At 30.9% G+C, this 21273-nt stretch overlaps 3 protein-coding genes across 3 annotated transcripts; 1 reads left to right on the top strand and 2 right to left on the bottom strand.

The window, feature by feature from the left end:
- Positions 1-155: 155 nt before the first annotated feature.
- On the bottom strand, positions 156-1706 carry LOC121222616 (NAC transcription factor 32). The gene is made up of 3 exons (XM_041103746.1): positions 1413-1706; positions 1024-1319; positions 156-950 (listed from the first exon to the last, which is right to left on the bottom strand). The coding sequence occupies exons 1-3, from the start codon at positions 1630-1632 to the stop codon at positions 360-362; spliced, it is 1107 nt and encodes a 368-aa protein (XP_040959680.1). The 5' UTR covers positions 1633-1706; the 3' UTR covers positions 156-359.
- A 6799-nt stretch (positions 1707-8505) lies between these two features.
- LOC121222615 (uncharacterized protein At2g39795, mitochondrial) lies at positions 8506-11024 on the top strand. Its single transcript, XM_041103745.1, has 3 exons — positions 8506-8845; positions 9436-9773; positions 10616-11024. Exons 1-3 carry the CDS (start codon positions 8576-8578, stop codon positions 10773-10775), a joined length of 768 nt encoding a protein of 255 aa, XP_040959679.1. The 5' UTR covers positions 8506-8575; the 3' UTR covers positions 10776-11024.
- Positions 11025-11162: 138 nt separating this feature from the next.
- LOC121222614 (delta-1-pyrroline-5-carboxylate synthase) lies at positions 11163-18641 on the bottom strand. The gene is made up of 20 exons (XM_041103744.1): positions 18444-18641; positions 17250-17321; positions 17042-17145; positions 16764-16866; positions 16445-16606; positions 15730-16007; positions 15190-15340; positions 14862-15026; positions 14573-14650; positions 14233-14322; positions 13878-13964; positions 13693-13779; positions 13499-13595; positions 13292-13395; positions 13098-13173; positions 12636-12786; positions 12456-12524; positions 12300-12366; positions 12145-12215; positions 11163-11593 (listed from the first exon to the last, which is right to left on the bottom strand). Exons 1-20 carry the CDS (start codon positions 18498-18500, stop codon positions 11512-11514), a joined length of 2151 nt encoding a protein of 716 aa, XP_040959678.1. The 5' UTR covers positions 18501-18641; the 3' UTR covers positions 11163-11511.
- Between the last annotated feature and the right edge of the window lie 2632 nt (positions 18642-21273).

The following is a 21273-nucleotide window of genomic DNA, read 5'->3' as shown; positions in this document are numbered from 1 at the left end:
GTAGATATTGTAGTTGGTATTTGCTGATGTTTTGGCTTTTTGACCAAGAAAATGAATAAATGGCGAAATAAAGCAACGATGTTGACAGTGTAATTGTAAACTTTTGGTTTAATTTTGGTTTTTGTCCCTCAAATTTTGATATTTAATTTTTGGTAAACTACACTTAAAGATAAATTTACATTTTAATTATTTAATTTTAAAAAATGACGAAATGATTATTTAATCATTCGAAAGTTTTGGGGTTGATTTCCCCTTCTAAGAAAATCATCCAACTTAAATCTATCCTTGCTAAAGGAAACCCTATGAAATATAGTTCAATTACAGTTAGGATATTCAAACCCTAAAAATAACCTATCAGTTCAACAAAACTCTGATGGTGACATGCCAAACTCAGGATCCAAAAAATATTCATCAACCGAAAAATCAAAACCAGTGTTGGCTCCTGAAAACTGCTGCGGTGGTGACGGCGGCGCCGGCCATTGTGGCTGAAATTGCAGCGGCGGCGGTGGCAAGTTAAAACCAGCATTGCCCATGAACTGAAACTGATTATCAAGAGGAAACGTTGAAGAAAATGGAGCAGGGGCAGCAGCAGCAGCATTTGTTACAAAATCATCATAATTTGGAACCTGCTGGAACCCTCCATGTGTGGGATTATTATCAAACATATAATAATTACCGTATTCATCGGAAACAGGCATTAGATTATCTAGTTCAGGAAACCAATTAGTGTCTTGTCCAATGTTCATGTTAAATGGTTGGACTTCACGCTGTTGATATTGATCATAAACAGGTGGTGCAACCTTATTAATGGGTTCACTAACAGGTTCAGCCATTTTGTGAGGTTCAACTTTCTCTTGACATTCAAGACCGTTCCCTTCTTGTGGGATTCTATGTTTTTGCTTTGCTTCCCTTCGGTTCTTGTATAATCTACACAAGACCCAATTATCCAGCTGAAAGAAAACAAAAAATTTTCGAAATTAAGTACTAATAGATACAAATTTTCACATATTTGAAAGATGATACCTTCATGTCTTCCTTGCCATGTCTTACTCTGACAGGAGCTTCGCTTGATACATATTCATGCATGGTCCAATAGGTTTTAAACCCTCTCGGTGGTTTCCCTTCGTAAAAGACTAAAGTTTTTTTACATCCTATCTTCTTTCCTTTCAATATGACCTCCTTATCGGCTCCGGTCGCTTTCCAGTATCCGCTACCGGCCTTCCTCGCCGGCCTTGATCCGTTTGTATATTTCCGTTCTCGTGGCGTAAAAAAATACCATTCTTTTTCGACTTCATTCGACGATGTGTACTTGTTCATGGCTATTTAATCAAAACATAATCAATAATACAAAATTAAAAAAGAAAACTAATGTTTTACAGTTTCAGAGAAAATAAATAAACAAGAATCCAAACCTGTAAGAGTTTCAGGATCATGTCTGTAGAGATTAGCCTCTCTTATTCTATTGGGAGGCAATGGAAGACCCGAAATTTTTAGTCTTAAGTAATAATTAACAAGCTCTTCATCCCTTGGTTTGAATCTATAACCGGGAGGCAACAGCCTGAAGTATTCTTCTTCCTCTTCTTCTTTCTGCTTCTTCAACATTGAATCCTGGAAATTTTCATTATTCGACATTCCTTTGTGCCCCGAGAGTGATTTCCGGTACAGAAAGAAAAATGTAAATATTTTGTTAGTTGATCTTGGGAAGAGTTCAGGTTGAGTTCAACAAATTAATTAACTTTCTAATATTTAATTGAGAAAAAATAAATATTTTAAATATATAAATTTATAAAATCATATTAGATAAGAAAATTTAGTTGAGATAGATTTTGTATTCCTAATCTTGTATTTTGTATTTTTAATTAATTATTAATGACCGAAGCACTTAATTTTTAATATTTAATTGAGAAAAAATTATTATTATTTTGAATATATTAATTTATAAAATAATATTAGATAAGAAATTGGGGTTCAGATAGATTTTGTATTCTTAATCTCATTTTATGACAGAGGTTGGCATTTAAAAAATTAATTATCAATAAAATTAAATTAAAATTTTGTTTTGTTTTGTTTTATTTTATTTTCATAACAATTTTAAGAGTTATCTCAATTATTAAAATTTTAATTTTTTAAAGTATTGTAAAATTAGAATTGGATCCATCGTTAAATCGATTTGATCAGTTTAACCGATTTAATTTAATAAATTAATAAAAATATTAAAAACATAAAAAAATTGATTTGAACTGATATCTCAAACAATTTATGATGCAAGCAATTAGCCTAATCGATTATTTTAGTTTTGAAAATAGTGATACCAACCCACCACTAAATTCAATAAAAATTAAGCAAAGAGTACATAAATTTATATAGAGATAAAATGATATTTAATTCTTGAATTTAATATTTTCTTTTTAACTTGATCTTTTTTTTTTGTTGCTCGTTGATCCTAAATAATAGATTTCATCAAATATTTAAATACTTTTAACACTATTAAAAGTTAATGACACGATACTTTAAAAGAATGTCACGTCATCATTTGAAGTTTTTATATAAAAAAATAAGAAACTTATAAGATATTCTTTTATAATTTTCTAGTTTTATAATTTTTATGTATTTGTAAATTTTTATATAATTTTTTAAAATAATTGAGTGATTTTATGGCACAAACTAAAAACGCTGTATCATCACCTCTTAAATGCGTTGGAAACTACTAAATTGTTCTACCATATCCAAAATTGGGTATAATTTGAACTAAAAATATTTAGGACCAAATTGAAAAAAAATTGAATTTAAGAGTTAATTGTTGTTTTATCCTATTCAAATACAAATGTGTTTTCATAAATAGTAGTGATTAAAATAAAAGCATCGGCCATTGTTGTCTAAATTGGATTGGATTGACCGGACACTCCACACTCGACTCAAGGGTATTTGAGATAAATGACCTAAAAAAATTAAACATTTTCTAAAATGACCCTAATACTAGATTATTTAGAAAAATAACCTAGTTTCTACAATAAAAGTGGGTTCCCCCACCTCAAATGACGGTACCACCCCAAAATCATTGCATCATCATTACAAAAAATTATAGGAACAAAAAAAAATTATTTTTTCTTGGCATCGATATAAAATGTGATATTTTCAACCATATTTTCAGAGTTATACAGACAATATATATATTAATATTTGTGGTGCCACCACGTTATTTGGAGGCACCAAAATGAAAAAAAAAATTTGTCACCACATTATTTGGAGGCACCCAAATTGAATAAAAATTTTTTGTAATTTATTGGTGCCGCCACTTCATATGTTGTATCCTAAATAATTTAAAATTATTTTCTCATGTTGCCTACTATAAATGTGGCGGCACCACCAACTATATATACTCCAACTTCAACTTAGCACACGTAGAGGTCTTAAATTTTTTTTTTGGTTATGTTGAAAGAAAAAAAATGTATTATGTTGAAAAAATGAGAGATATTTATTATGATGATGTTCTTTAATGAAAAAATTATTTCGTCATGACCGTTATATATAAAAGCACGAAAAATATGTCGTTTTTAGGGTAGTAGTTACGCGGTTAAGAGTTTTTATTGGTAGTGGTTACGCGGTTAATGGTCCATCCCCTATCGAAATACCCTATTTAACACTAAGGGAGATGGGCTTTTAGTTGGTAGTGGTTACGCAGTCAAGAGTTTCTGTTAGCAGTGATTACGCGGTCACGACTGCAATTGAGTTATGCTATGGAGGGAGAAGAGTCGACATGAAAAGTGCTCTCAGTCAGGAGAAATGCTGGCAAAATGTCATACCTTTAAAGAAACCAAAGATGAATACTGTGGGGTTCCTGATCGACCTGGTTCAAGTAGAAGTTGATGGAATCAAGCAAAATATTTATTTTACTATATTACCGACTCTATTATGTAATGATTTCAATTGAAATTTTTATTATTATTGTAATATTTGAAATGTTATTGTGTTAAGAAATATTTAATCCGTTAATTATTTATATAAAATACAATTAGTGGAAAGGAAAAAGTATTTAGATGATGAGAAAAATAAATTTGTTGTTCCATATTATCTGATACATAAATAAAAATATGTTTGTCTTTTAGAATTATTTTGTTCTTTAAAAAATGTAAAAAAATGGAGTTTAATAAAATAAAATTGAGTTAAATAAAGAAATTTAAAAATAATAATAGAAATAAAAATATGAAAATTTAATTGAAAAAACTTAATGTATTAAAAAATAATTAATAAGAAGATTAAGTGATTAAAAATTAGTTATCATTTAAAGAAAAATGAAGAAATAAAAAATATTTTTATTCAATTTGGGTGCATTCAAATAATATGGCGGCACTAAAAAATAATTTTTATTCAATTTGGGTGCCTCTAAATAATGTGGTGGCACCAAAAAATAATTTTTTATTTCATTTTGGTGCCTTTAAATAACATGACGGCACCATAAATATTAAAAAATATTTTTTTTATGTAACTCTAGAAATACAGTTAAAAATATCATATTTTATACATGTGCCGTCTTGAGAAGTGGTGGCACAAAGAAAAAATTACTTTTTTTTTGTTCCTATAATTTTTTGTAATGGTGATACAATAATTTTGGGATGATGCCACCATTTAAGGTGGGGAACCTACTTTTATGGTAGAAACTAGGTTATTTTTTTTAAATAATTTAATATTAGGGTTATTTTTATAATTTTTAAATTTTTTAAGTTATTTATCTAAAATATGCCTCACTCAATCATTGGATTTTTTACTTAAATTATATAAAAAAAATCTTTTTTACTAAAATAGGATAAAGTAGAAATTAATTACAAATATTTTTTTAACATTCCAATCATTACAAATGATTGGTGACAGGTGAGGGTAGTGTCGCCGATTGCTCAGACGGAACCGGCAAAAAATTGTTCATTTTACTTATTCATGAAACGTTTTCAGGTGATTTGGAAAAAAGTTTTCAGTTGGAAGCACTTTTTGCTAAAACAACTGAAACGGCTTTCAGTTGGAAGCGTTTTTCCTCTAATTTTTTTCTAGGTTAGGGTTTTTTAAAGTAGGATTTTGGGTTTGTAAAGTAGGGTTATTTGGATTTTATGGGTTTAGGGTTTTTTATACTTTTTTTAGTTTATTATATATTATTTATTTTTTAATAAATTTTTGAGATGTTAAATAATAATGTTTTACTTTGAAATTTAAAAACATCGTATTTATATTAATTGTATATTCGAATTGGAAAATTCAATTCGGTTCATAATCAAAACTCAAACTACTCGGCGGGGAAGAAAGTAGTATAATTTATTGATTTGTATTGTATGGCAAAAATGTTTGAATCTATCTATTTGAAAATAATGCACTGGAATAAATAATTTATTAAAAAATTGGATCAAACTAAGATTAAAAAAGAAAAAAGAAACTAATATTTCATCCCTATCGAGTAGTTCGAGTTTCGATTATGAATCAAATTGAACTTTCCAATTCAAATATACAATTGATGTAAAAACGATTTTTTTAATTTCAAATTAAATAATTATTATTTAATATCTCAAAAAAATATTAAAAAATATAATGTATAATAAACTTTTAAAAGTAAAAAAAAACCCTAAACCCATAAAATCCAAATAACCCTACTTTACAAACTTAAAACCCTAATCCTAAAAACTAAACTCCTACTTAAAAAATCCTAATCTTAGAAAAAATTAGAGGAAAAACACTTCTAGTCGGAAGCTTTTTCTGCTGATTTGGCAAAAAGTACTTTCGACTAGAAATTTTTTTCCTTTAAATTACTTGGAAACGTTTCCAGCTAAAAGCGTTTTTTAAAAATTCATCAATTCCGTATTTTTTTTCAAAAAATGGCTTTATTTATTTATTTATTTACATTTTTGAATACATTAGTACACAACTTGTCTAGTGTGATTGTATTTGATATTTGCTAATGTTTTGGCTTTTTGGCAGTGAAAATGGATAAATGAAAAAAAATAAACCAATGACGTTGACAGGGTGATTTGTCAACTTTTGATTAATTTTTGTTTTTGTCCCTCAAAATTTGATATTTAATTTTTGGGTAAATTTCAAAAGGTCACTAAACTATTAACAAATTTATGTTTTAGTCATTCAAGTTTAAAAAGTTACAAGATGGTCACTGAACCATTCAAATGTTTTCATTTAGGAGGCGTTCGGTTCTACGAATATAATATTACGACCCGTAATGTTATATTCCGAAATGAGATTATGGTGTTTGGATTTCAACATTCCGACCATCTCGTAATCTCACATTATAATCACCTCATAACATAAGGTATAATCTCATTATGACCTCTTTCTGGAGTAATATTAAATTAAGGGCGGAATCTGAATTTTAAAACAAAATTACCCTCAATTTTTAGATCAATAATAAGGAAGTTTGTAAATTCAATGCTTTAGTTTTATTCACATTTTATTCAAATTTTGCACAAAATTAAAACGAGATGCTTAAAATGTAAATATGCATTTTATTTACATATACAAATTTTATTCATATATATATATATATTTAATTTGACTTTGAATTATTCAAATTTTATTTTATATTTTTGTTAATTTTTGGCAATTTAAAGTAAATATACAATGTATAAGAATAAACCATTAAAAATATTTTTTTATCCAAACAATAAATATGGATATGAAACTTTTAAAAGGTGTGCATTTTTTTTCTTCCTACTCTTAATAGTACAAAGCAATCCTAATTTTACGTTTGCTGGAAAAAAAGCACACCACAACATGAGCCATTTAGAGTAAAATTAAATAATATGAGAATATTTAAGGTTATTCAATTTTAGAAATCGGACTTGTTTATGGCTCAGGTTACCTGTACAGTCTTAAAGGTTCATCTAAAATTTGGGGAGATTTGGACAAAAAATATTAGGTTCGAAAAATAGATTTGAGAAAAAAATTCAGCCCGACCCAACCCGACCCTTTTTAAGTTTATAATACTCTATATTATTTTATTTTTATATATTATGTAATTTAAAACACATTAAAAAATAAATTTATACTAAATATATAACACTGCTATAATATAAACATTAAAATAATGTTAAGATGACTATATAAAAATTTCAACAAATAAAAAATATATAAAATTATTAAAGATTAAAATAAAAAAATAATATAGGCAGACCTAAAATGGGCTTGGGTTAGTCTTTTACAAATAAGGGCAAGTTTGGACAAAATTTTAAGCCTAGATTTCGTGTTGAGTCAAGCTTGAGTAAGCATCAAGTATATTAATATCATGCTCCGACCCAACCCAACCCATGAGCACCTTTATTCGCGTACCTATGTATTATTCATTTTATAACTATATTTAAAGTATTTTTATATATGTCATTCATATTATATTTGCTTTATTAGCATCAACATTTGTAACAAATTTCAAATTGACAAATCATATAAATAAATTTTATGGGACTCAATTGAATTCATATGATAAAGGTCTAACAAAAATGAATTTATTAAGTTATTTTAATATTATAAAAATTTGAGAAATAAGTGAACTTGTAAAAACAAATATATATATATATAATTTTCTTTTAGTTAACCTTATATTTTGTCGACCAAAATACTTGAATCTTACATTTCAACAAAAGAAATCAAACAATGTAATCTTATATTTCACCCATAATATTACATTTTTATAATCATTTTATGGAACGTAATCTAAGATTCGATGAATCAAATGCCCCCTTAAATAACTGAGTTGTTAAAATAATTGTTGTATAACCTTTTATGTTTGCACTGTCTGCACCAATATAAACCTCTCTTTTCCATTTTCTTTTACAGTTCAGTTTTTTTTCATGAAACCGTTTTAAATGTCACGAATTTGTGAACCAAAATCAAACAACTTTCTTCTCTAATCTTCGACACTGATTATCAAATCGATTTGAATCAAAGATATGTTATTCTACTCATTGATTAGTATTGGTCCACTGTATTGATCGTTGAATCATTGTTTAAAGTTTGCTAATTGATCTTTAAAAAAAAAAAACTTAACAACCCAGTAACTTAAATAAAAACTTTCGATTAGTTCAATGATCATTTTGTAACTTTTTAAAGTTAAGTGGCAAAAACATAAATTTATTAATAATTTGGTATAGTTTACCTTTAATTTTTATTTTTGAATTTTACATGATATGATTTTTTTATTAGGGTCAAATTGATAATATTTTTAGTTTAAGCATTTGACCAACAAATATATTTATTATTAGTTGATTGGATTTTCACTTGGCTCTAACTGTGTGAATAAATAACAGAAATAAATGCGAATTTACAATATCACTTCAATGACAAAGCTAATTGTGATTATTTTGTAATTTTTTAAAGTTGAGTGACCAAAATAAAAATTTATTAATAGTATAGTGATTTTAGGTGTGATTTACCCTAAAATAAATGGTGCAAAATCAAGCCCAATTAAGGCCCAACTTCACAAAAAAGGGCTAAAATATTTGCCTTTTAAAACCTTAAAACCCTCGATACAAAGAATTAAGCTTTTTTCTAAAACCCTAGAAAACCCTCTTGTTTTCTCAGCTCAGTTCCCATGGCTTTCGCTTCGGTTTTCCGTAAATCAGCTAACGCGTTGGCTCCACTCGCGATTCGACTCACCCGAGTCCAGAGGAACTACCACTCTTCGATCTTCAGGGCTTTGAACCATGGGTTACAGTCTCAGAAACCGGCCGTTAACCGTTTTTACCCAAATAGCTTCCATTTCTCTACCGCCGTTGCTTCCAAGAAACCCTCTTCTGATGAGTCTCTCATCCGAGTTCTTGAGTCCGAGATTCAGTTTGCTGAGGGTGATAGCTCTGATCAGGTGACTAATTATTTTACCTTTTTTTTAAAACGTTTCCTTTTTGTTAATGGGGAATTAAGGGTAAAGCATGAATTTTTGAATTTGATGTATATTGGGTTTTTATTTTTAAAATTTGTTTCATAAAAATGGGAAAATTTGCGTCCTTGTTGAAAATCAGAAGTTTCCTCTAAAAGAACTTGAAGGTGCTGGAAAAAGATATTTGTAATTTCAGTATCATTTTCCCCTTATTTTAAACTAAATTTAGTGTAAAGATAGTAAATTGTTGTGGGGGGGTTAAAAGGTTTCATGTTTATGGTTTTAATTCTTTAAAATGAAGATGGTGATGATCTTCATAAGAATGGTAAAAAGATTGCAATCTTGTTTAAAAAATCATTATTTTCCTGAAGCTGCTGAAAATAAATTCTGAACATGGTTGTTTAAAATTATGCTTCCATTTCTACATAAATTTTGTAATTTCAATAGCATTTTTTGAACTAAATTTGCTGTAAGCATAGAAAATTCTTGATTTTTTTTTCTCTTTCTTGCTTTTGGGTTTTTATTCTTTGAAATGAAAATGGTCATCATATATTAAGCTTTGTTGTTTTTCACAGGTTGTAGGAACTCCTAGTGGATTCCCTTTTGAAGTCGAAGATAACCCTGGGACTCAAATTGTAACATTGACAAGAGAATATAATGGTGAGCTCATAAAAGTTGATGTTCACATGCTTGATCTTAACGAAGACGAGCAAGATGAAGATGAAGTTGAAGACAATGATGGGGATAATAACAATGCTAGAATCCCGTTCGTTGTCACCGTTTCGAAGAAAGATGGTCCAAGTTTGGAGTTCAGTTGCACTGCTTTACATGATGGGATTGGAATTGACAGTTTGAGTTTTAGAAATCCCAACCCTGGGGATGATGAACTTGCTTATGAAGGCCCTGATTTCAAGTAAGCTTCCTTTTCCTTTGGGTCAAATTATGGTTATGGTTCGTTTGATATACTCTAATTTGAGATTTAGTGTTTGTACATTAGTTTGCATATAACGTAGTTAGCCCAAATAGTTAAAAATCATTCCAGTTAAAATGTCTGGATTTTTTACATGAAAAAGATTTATGTCATAACGATGAGGTAGAAATATTTTTAGAAGTAGCTCACATCTGCAATTTAATCAGAATAGTTAATTGGTGCTGATTATTTGGACTAACGGATAGACATTAGACCTTATAAAAATAGATAAGGTTAATATAACTTTTAGTTCCTGAACTTGGCAATTAGGTCCACTTTGGTGCTTGTATATTTTTTTACTTAAAATAGTTAATGGTCAGTTATTTGGACTTACTGGTAGATATTATAAAAATAGATAGGGTTAATATAACTTTTAGCCCCTGAACTTGGCAATTAGGTTCACTTTGGTTCCTATATATTTTTTTCAATTTTGGTACTTGAACTTGGCAACTAGATCCATCCTTGAACTTGGATTCCATCAAGAATTTGATGACGACTGGTGACGATGTTGCACAATGCTTTTACCTTTGCCAAAGGGACCAAAATGGACATAATTGCTAAGTTCAGGTAAGTATAGGTACCAAAGTGGACCTAATTACCAAGTTTAGAGACTAGAAGTTATATTAACCGAAATAGATATTAAACCAAATGGGTTAAATCTCAAATTGGAGTATTGTAAAGGGACCAATATTGTAATTTGATCTTTTTTTCTTATAGTTTTGTGTAACTGCATGGGAAAGTTTGGATATTGATTGCTTTTTTATTGTTTCATGTGTGATTTGCAGTGATTTGGATGAGAATTTGCAGAAGGGTTTTTACAAATACTTGGACGTTAGAGGAATCAAGCCAAGTACAACAAATTACTTGCGTGAGTACATGGCCGATAAGGATAACAGAGAGTATCTTTTATGGTTGAAAAATCTCAAGAAATTTGTTGAAGAATGAAGGGTTTGTAATAGCTTCTTATATTATTGTTTATGATGAGAAACTAGGATTATGAACTGAAATAACACAATATGCAGATTGTTTTATATTATGGCTCAGAGATTTTGCTTTGAGTGGAACATTGTTTACCTTTTGAATAAGAAAAAAAGCCATTTTTGTGAAAGTGTATATGTAGCAAGGACTTGAGGTACTGTTTAATCTTTGTTTGATGGGAATTATAAATCAATTGATTGACATTGATTTTGGGTATTTTTTAGTTTGATTAGGTGGTTTTATTTCAAGTTCCTTTTGAATAAATTATTTATAATTATTTGTTCGTTCAAGTCATTTTGAATTCATTTTAATTTAGTTTTACACTTGTTTTATGATAAATTGAATCAACTTCAATTTTGAATCGAGCTAGGAAATTCCAAATTCAAATGCTTTTGCAGTATAACAGAAATAAAATTACATCAGAACACTTTGACATTCTTATTTTTCTACTCAGAAATTTTCCTGACACAGATTACTCAAATCCTAAATTCTAATTATCACACTTGAAAAGAAAACAATCTACTTCCTAATTTAAAAACATAAGAAAAAACCATAGCATTAGCAATAATTTCATAATATTATAGTATAACAATTAACACCCTGACAAAACACTCTTATCCCAATTCAACCCCCTTCAAGAAACCAATTCAGCAGCTTCAGCCATTTTCCCCTTTGCATTTTAGGGGTCTTTTCTGATACATTTTCAAGAATTTATAGGTATGTCTTTGTGGGTGTAAATGACTCCTTTATCACCATCTACTACCTGCCCACTTCCTTTCAGAATCCTGTATTTCGGGAAGAAAAATACGGATTTACAATACAGTAATACGCACATGTGCGGTTTATTTCTTTTTTTTTAGGGTAAGTATAATTTTGGTACCTGAACTTGGTTTCAATGTTCAAATTAGTACCTAAGTTTAGCCCCAAGGTTCAATTTGGTACTAAAAATTCTTTCGGTCCCATTAGGTACTTGAACTTAGTTTTTTTGGTTTAAATTAGTAATGGAGCTTGGCTTAATAGTTCAAATTGATTCAAATAAGTCATTTACCGTAAGTACTAATTTGGACCAAAAAGGCAAGTTCAAGTACCAATTTGAACCAAGAAACCAAGATCAGGTATCTAATTGGAACAAAATATACTTTAGGTACCAAATTGAACCTTAAAGCCAAGTTCAAGTGCTAAAATGTATATTTACCCTTTTTTAACTAGGGACCTTTCAATGTTATCATCAATATTAAGATCAGTCAACTTTATGTTACCAAAAACGGTTTCCTATAGGGAACTTATATGTACAATGCATATTATATAGAATGTATGCAGTTTAATAGATCCATACCATCTTGTTGTTAACAATCCTTCAACTCCAACCGGACCCCGAGCGTGAATCCTACTTGTACTTATCCCAACCTATTGGTTATTTAAGAAAAACCAAATACTTAACAAATGAACTTTAACATATTAAAAAGGTACTGAAAATGATGGATGCAATACCTCAGCGCCTAGACCAAATCGAGCACCATCACAAAATCTTGTGCTTGCATTGTGGAAAACAGCAGCGCTGACCATTTAAATACAGAACATATTACAGGGTGACCAAAAATCAAAAGGAGCCGGTCTAAGTATGGAGCAAGATAATTAAAGTCTTACCTGTCAACTTGATGCAGGAAGATTTCTGCAGTTTCTCGGTCTTCGGTGATGATACAATCTGTGTGCGCACTGCAAAAAAGTAAAAGGCAATTCATGTCCATTGGCTCATGGAAATAATCATACAACACACAACACATAGAATTGCAGACAAAGAGATTTCGACAAGAGAAAATAACATGCCTGCCATGGTGATGGATGTGATCGATGGCTGCAGCCACATTGTCCACTATTTCAACAGTGCATTCCATTGAATTGTATTCATGATGAAAAGAGCGTGCTTGTGGGATATTCATCAATAAACTTGCCCTTGGTCCACCATATAAAGTAACACCTGCAAAAGATGCATTACTGTTGGTTACCCATTAGGTATTCCAAATATTGTGTTACAATATAATGGAAATGTGTGGAAATTGGTGAAAGTACCTGCCAAGTCCCTATAGGGACCAGATTGCAATAGAGTTAACATTTACAGTTTATAAAATGCCATGAAAATTAATTTTTTCATTTGCAGAACCATAAAAAGCTTTCAAAATATTAACTCTGTTGAAATTTGAACTTTTTTGGTGATCATGGATAATTGAAGTTTATTTCAAAAAAATTTCGAAGTACAATATATAATAAGTGAAGGTATTTGCAATGTACCTTGTATACGAAGATCAACAATTAGCTCATTAAGTGCACCGTTTGTCACTAAATCTTTGTGTACAAGAAGAGTTTCCTGTCATAAGTAAAAGAGAAACATTAAAGAACTACATAATGTGCTCGGCATAATCTGAAAATATTCAAACAAAAGAGAGCCCGAAAGAAAAAAAATCGACAAATGAATGATGAATAACCATTGCATTGCAAGCAGCTGGGTAATCTATTTTTGCATCCAAAACAACCCGCTTTGCCATATCCATATTAGCAGACTTATCAACATATACATGGCAAATTCCATCTGAAACAAACAGTATACTTTACTACATGAGAACCGGGCAGCAGTATCCTTTAATCAGGCCAAGCATATGATGAATGTTTAAGACAAAAGTAACCCATCTAACCTGCATGACCAAGAACAGGAATTTTGGTTGAACTCTTGATTTGGGAAACAAGTTTGTTGCTGCCTCGTGGGATCACAAGATCAATAACGTCATCAAGCTGAAGTACAAATTTAAAGCCAAGTTACAAGTTGAACTGTGAACTGTTGTTGTAATAGTATCTGTTCTACTAATTGGTTGCTTTAGGATCTACTAACCTTTAAAAGATCAGGAATCTCATCTCTTGAAGTTACAAGTCCAATAACTTTACCCCCAACAATGTCTGGAATGGCTTCAGTTATTACCTATGAATGCAAAAGGAGGTGATAAGATACCAGAAAAGAAAAATAAACAAGAAATTACATTTCAGTACATTCAAGAAAACTCATATTAGAATCCAAACCTTATGCAAAATAGCATTGGACCGCTTGGCCTCCTTTCCCCCTTTCAAGAGAAGCCCGTTACCACTTCGGATAGCTAATGAGGCTATCTATTCAAATCATACATAAAGCCAGATGAGTATATTCGGAAATAGAAGCATATAAATTTAATAGGCAAACAAGAAATATCTCTTAGCTCCACCTCACACAATGCAGATAGCATTTTCCTGCCTTGGTCAAGCCAAATAATGGTTAACATACTAGGGGATATGAACATATGTCCACCTCGGTAATTAAATAATTTATTTAAACATTTTTCTTACTACACCATCGAGAAATAGTGAACTGATTTTCCAAGTTGTAGTTCTATTTGGTTACCTGTACAAGCGCATCAGGTCGAGATTCAAAAACAATCAAAAGAACACCCAAAGGACTTGAGGTTTTCTCTAAAATAAGTCCATCTGCAAGCTGAATGCAAAGACAACCATTAGATAACTATTAGTTCAAACAGTTAAAAGCATTTCGTTAATAGCTTTGGCTAAAACCAAACATAGTTTTGTCTCTTATATAATCCCCCCAACCCTAAAAAAGAAACCCTTCTTTCCCCATTTCTATTTAAAGGTTCAGAAATTAAACAACCATATTTCAGACCAAATAAATCTCCAGATACTACACACCTTGAGGTATAAACGTACTGAACATATAAACTACTTCTTACCTGTGTTTTCTTCAAAACACGGCCGATTGGGTCTTCCATGTTCGCAAGCACACGAATTGACTTTGCAAGGCTTGCAATCTGGGGAGTATAGGAATAAATTCAATAGTACAGAACATGATCATGACTATAAATTTATCTGAGAAGGCATAAGGCACAGTAGGAATTTGATGCACAAGTTATGCATCGGCTTTTGGTACTTGCAGACAAGGTCAAAGCTGAGAGGTAATAACCAGCAATAGTAATTCAATTTCAATAAGCAAAAATGGGCGAATTAGATTTAGCACCCAACCTTTCCAGGCTTCAGAGCTAGTCGAGATATCAAGGATTTCTCATATCCAGCCTGTTGTGCAGCAGCTACATCAGCTTCATTCTCAACAGTGATCAATTTTTCATTTGCTTCAAGGGCATCAGCTATGTCTAATAAAATCTTTTTTCGCTCTTGTGAGGACAATGCCTGTAGACCAAATGCTATTAAGTTATTTTCCCACTAGTCAAGAAGGTATATCTGACTCTCAACATTATAAGTTGGCAGCCGGAACCACAAGGAAGAAGTAAAGGAATGTTCTCAAAAATTGAGCACATAGAACATTTGGAGCGACAAAGCAACACAATATTACCTGAAGTCGTCTGGAACTTTCTCTTGCTGCAACTGCCATTTCACGGGTATCGACTTCTTTAGTTGGTTCCCACAAATGTGCATCCTGGTGAAATAGAGTACCAATTTTTTGACCTTGGAGGACTCTTATTATGTTCTCAGGAGCACTTCCACTTCATAAGAAACAAAAGAAAAAATACTCATGGTTAGGCAGAAGGCAAGTGACTGACACTAGAATGGCAACATAGCATATAAATGCAGGAAGAATAATCCTATACAGGAAAAGCTACAAGTTCCAAACAAAATAAGTTTTCAGTCTTTTTCCTTGAGTAAGAATACAGATAGCAATGCATGAAGATTTTTAGATGGGATGAGGCAAGAGGGTTAAATTGCTGCAATTTCCTAACTCTCTATGTAATTACTGGCAGGATAGTAGCCAGTATGTTAATTTCATTTTACATGATTATAATCCTAACAAAAACAGCATTCAATCATCTCAGTAATCCTATTTATTATATATAACATGTGTCAGGACACAATAAAACATTGCACAGAACCAAACCTGGTGATAACAACAGGAATGCCAGCATAAGCTGCATTGACAGCAGCTTTTACTTTTGCAGTCATACCCCCTCTACCTACCCTTGACTTGTCTCCAAAGGTAATCTCACCCTGATGCTTTTCTTTAACATATGTGTGGATTAGCTTTGATTTTGGATCGCTTGGAGGGCCACTGTAAAGACCCTCAACATCACTCAATAAAACAAGAAGATCAGCTTTTAGTTCCAGAGCGAGTAGAGCTGCTAAACTGTCATTGTCCCAAAATATACCAGAAGAATCCTGAAAAAGTGCTCACATTATGAACTTCAAGATGAGCCAAAGCTTTTAAAGCATTATTTTACCAACTTTACAAGATGCATTGGAGGCTTGAGAATGAAACTTCTATTTATGATGCATTAAGTATATTGGTACAGCCTTTTAAGATTAAGATTCTACTTATGAATATGAAGAACAGCAGTTTAGAATGCTGCAGGCAGAGGGAAAGTATTCATCCAGGTATTGATTAAAATATTCATTAACACTCATTGAATGTAATGTGTTAACATGCAGTGAATGTGTTGGTACAGCCTTCTAAGATTAAGCTTCTACTGATGATGAGGAACATCATTTTTCATTATAGCTTTGCACAAAACTACTAAAGGTAGAAAGGGATAGCATTAGTCCAGGTAATGATATAAAGAGACACCATCACATAGAAAAAATTATCAGCATAATACCTCGTATGGAGCTTTCCTGGTACTGACAGCATCGTTTTCATTAAATATAGGAATAACTTTCAACGATAATAAAGACTTCACTGTCTCATTTAGTTGCTTTCTAAAATCTCTATCTCTAAAATCACTGTCTGTTACAAGAAGTTGAGCTGATGAAATATCCAGCTGCAAGAAAGAAAAAGAAAATGTATTTCAAATAAGTTCCAAGCACTTGTGATATAAACATGCATATTATGTTCTAGTAAAGAAAGAATGAATTTTGGTAATGAACTTCAAAACAAGGTAGTCTGATGCAGTCATGAAATGGAAAATGCGTAACCACCTCACTGAACAATGTATCATACAAAGCCATAAGACTATTTTGTCCAACGGCTGCACATGCCTTCCCATCAAGTTCTACTTGTGGCTTCTGAAGATCGGCAAAACTGCAAAACATGAGACAAGAATGAATAAGAATAATACCAAGGTAAAAGAGTTCACATCTCAAATACTAATTTTTCCCCTTTTCTTTTTCTGATGCATCGCATCAATATTGATTTTCAGGCTTAGAAAATACATCCAAACATCACTATTCAGAGCTGAAAAGGAGAAACAAAAAACCTGCTGTTGACTAGTCTCCTGTATCTAAGCCTTTGGCGACCTAAGCCAACAGCACCTGATGACACCAAAATGATCTCATATCCTTGAGAGTTCAATTCTTTTATCTGCACGTTGTTAGAAGGTTTTACCATGTTATTTCGAGGCAAATAAAACAATAAGTGCAACCACCCAAGCTTTATTCACAATGATGCATAAAAAAATAGCATACCTGCTCACATAGTGCTCCTAATCTTCCAAGTGCTAATCGTCCATCATTTCGAGTAACAACAGCAGTCCCAACCTTCAATATAATTCAGTTCACTCAATTATCAGAACTCCAACCATCTAAAATATTAAGTTCTCTCTCATTTGATGCTAAGATGTTTAATCTGTAACTACTATATCGAGACAAGTGTTCTTGTTCTTGATCAAGCCATAAAAATAAAAATAAAATTAAAAAATTAATTGTAAAAATAATAAAGGGCCCACTTTAGTGGCAGAAAGTGACAAATTTCTTATCTAAAAACCATTTTTTTTAAGTAGACATCACTTTCAGGGCAATTTCCAATGATTAAGAATCCCAAGATTCCAAAAGAGAGATCTTGAACTCTTTTAAAACATACTTTTTAAAGGGACGAATATTAATCTCCATAAAATGTGCTGTGCCATACACAGTTCTACGTATTTTCAGTTTTTCCCATCTTCATAAAAAATGATTTCCATGGCAATGTAAAAGGCCTAATTTTCATTTTCGTTTTCAAAATTTTAATATTCTAAAAAAACTATGTTAACCCAGTTTTCAGTTTTTCTGGCTCTAAAAAAACATATAATCTTATTCTAAAGAAAAAATTATTTTACTTCACAATCTGCAATGAAACAAACACAGACTCTATTTTTAGATTTTAATATCCTTGTACCCATTTCAGAAAAAAAAAAATGTACTGAGCTTAGCTTAGCTTAAAATAGCATCCAGCATCCTTAATCCCATTTTAAGATCTTCAAAAACTATATAAATACTTTTAGCACAATTAAGGAGAAAGCATTGGAAAATGCCTTGTCAAAAAATACTTCATTTTACCTATTTTAAGTGTTCCTATCCCTTTTTTTCGTAAAAGAACGCATGTTTTAGATACTAAAAGAACCCACATTTTCTTAGTTACAAAAGACGCATAAACAGTAAGAAGAAAACAATCAAGGCATCCATTTTTCTTTGCAATTCCACATCTTTCCTAGTACCCAAACACCCCCTCCCCCCAAATTCAAACACCAACATAAACACACTAAAAAGAGAGCTACAAAAAAGAAGAAGAAGAAAAACTTTAAAATCAATTCATTTCTTTATCTCATTAAGCTAATCAAAAGTCAAAACTTAAACAATGTTAGGAACAAAAAAGAATGAAAGCGAGAGAGAAAAGAAACAAACCTTAATGACGATACGCTTGACGTCTTTAACAAAAGCTCTTGAACTATCCTCAGCCATTGGTTGCTGATTGGATTCGGCTCAGTGACTCAGTTGTGCGTTTTTATTTCAATTTGGCGATGGGTTTTTAAGGAGAGGATTTGATTATTTGGTAATTAGAAAACGGTGCACGAAGACATGGATGGTTGAGATTTTGAGAAGTCTTTAGTGGGCTTTGTATTTGTTTGGGTTAAAACAGTCGGCGGTGGATGAGAGGTCACATGGGACAACAAAAAAAAAGTTATTTGGATTTTTCTATTTCTTTTCTTTAATTTCTTTTTAATTATATAAAAAAAGTAACTACTTTATTGAAGTTTTAACGTTAGTGTCTTCTTAAAAATTGCTGATTCATATCAGATTGGTTCGGATAAATTAGATCAAGAACTAATTAGAATATCGATTTGGAAAAAAAAAATATTTGTTCAATTGTTTGAATTAAAAATTAGTTGAATCAAATGATTAAATTAATTTTTTTGTGAAATTTTAATCATTTATTTAATTGAATTGATCAGACTGATTTGGACTGATGAATCGATGGTTGATCGATTCGATCATTAATTTAATTTGAAAACTTTGTAATAATGTCATCTCGAATAGAAAGTTTTTTTTGTGTCAATTAAATAGGTATTTTTTTTATGAATTCCCACCACATCATACATAGTTTTTTAAAATTATTTAATCATATTTTAACAATTTTTTCCACTTACTTATATATAATTTTGGTAATTTTTTTCTCTGAATCTTAAACTCTAAACCTATCCCCCCAAATTTTAAGCCATAAACCCTGAACTTCAAACTCAAACCCAAGATTCAATGTTTAGATTTCAAGTTTAAAATTTGAGTTCTGAATTAACTTAATGAGATAAAAAAAGTGAATTGATTTAAAGGTAATTTTTTATATACCCATAAGCATATATAGAAAATTGTTATATGTCCTAATAAAATTAAAAAAGAAAAACATGATAAGAATTTATTTGTGAAGATAATAATTATTAATTTTTAAATTGATACGCATGATAAATTTTTAGTTTGCTCGTAAAATAAAAAAAAATTATCAAATAATAGTTTTAATTAAATTTAAAAACTAATTTCATCAATTCAAACTAAACACTTCACCAGCAGAATTAATAAAATGGTACATGACCTCACTAATCTACTTGCCAAGTTTATAAAATAATTTTCCATAAATTAATATTTACTTGCTGGGTTTTTTAAAAAAAAAAATTGAATCCATATTAAACGGTGATAATAATATTTATTTTTGTTTAGTTTGATTTGTTTTTCTTTCTTGAAAATTGAAATCAAATACTAGCAAAAAAACAGCTTGATTCAGGAAGAAGGTTTTTAAAATGGGTTCAATACCAAATCCACCTGCATCACCAACCAGCACCTTATGAAAATAATAATTGAATAATTATCTAGATTTTTTAAAAATATTTTTTTACTCCTGCTGATGACCAATAATATATGAAGTATACAACTAAAGCCAACCAGATTTAGATTAAATGAAGGGAAAACGAAAACAAACACTGATTCCAAAGTCAAAAACCCTTGAATAATTTAATTAACTCTGAATATTAGCCTATTGGATAGGACTACCCAAAATTCAGGCTTACCTATCAACCATTGATATTGAACTACGTGAAGTCCACTTTTTGGGTTAGTAGGGATTTTATTATTAATTAATTTGAACAAATAAAAGTAGAGATAAAATTTAGTCTTAAAATTTGATAATTTTTTTTAATTTGGTGCTTGATTTTAATAATCATATGATGATGTGGTATTGTAATATTATACTACATCATCATCTAAAAAAAAAATAGATGATGATGTGGCACAAACATCATCAAATAAATTAACATTAGAAAAAAAAATCAAGAACTAAATTAAAAAAATTACCAAATTCAAGATTAAATATTGCTTTTATCTCTTAATATAATATATTCTTCATTCTTCAACCAATTAATTAAAAAAATGAATTGAATATCATGTATGGAATAGGTCTGATCTATGTGATCTAACACCTACCGAACCAACAAACCATGGGCCATGAAAGATTGGGCCCAAGCTAGATTGGGCTGACCGCACCAACTGCCACCATTTGTTCTGCCTTCCTTATTCTGTGGTCTGCACTAGAGGTGCTCATGGCCGGGCGGCCTGGCCAGAACCTTATGATCCGCTCGAAATATGAGAGGGTTTGGGTAAAAATATAGGCCCGAAATATGGGTTTGGACAAAAAACGAGGCCCGTTTAGAAAACAGGTCGGGCCTCGGGCACAACTTTTTTTGCTCAGGCCCGGCCCGGCCCGGCTCGAATATAATAAATATATATTTTTATTTTTAAAATACATTTTTGGTATTTATTTTAAAAGTGGGCCGGGCCTGGCTTAAGATTTTTCCCGAGTCGGGCCTAGACAAAAATTCAAGCCCATATTTCGGGCCGGGCTCGGGCCTAGAACACGGGCAGAATTTTTTTTGGACCGGCCCAGCCCATGAGCACCTCTAGTCTGCGCAAGTTACGAAAAAGTACTAAACTCTAAATCCTAAATTAAACGAGCAAAAATAAATTCAAATTGACCTATCCAATTATTTTTTATTGAGTCGGTTCAACCAAATCAGTTATAAGGGTTAAGGTGATTAAAATAGGTTAGTCAGTCGTTTTTTCTCTTTAAAATTTTAACCGGATCAACCAAACAGACAAGTCGATCTCCCCCCTTTCTAGTAAAGGACTATTGTGGTTCCAAAGAATCTGGCTACATAAAGAACTAAGAATGAAGAGGCTCTGGTAGTCTTAA

Source organism: Gossypium hirsutum, chromosome D10 (genome assembly GCF_007990345.1).
Source record: "Gossypium hirsutum isolate 1008001.06 chromosome D10, Gossypium_hirsutum_v2.1, whole genome shotgun sequence".
Taxonomy (NCBI): Eukaryota; Viridiplantae; Streptophyta; class Magnoliopsida; order Malvales; family Malvaceae; genus Gossypium; species Gossypium hirsutum.
The sequence above is the reverse complement of the archived record's forward strand: the minus strand, read 5'-3'. Positions and strand labels throughout refer to the sequence as shown.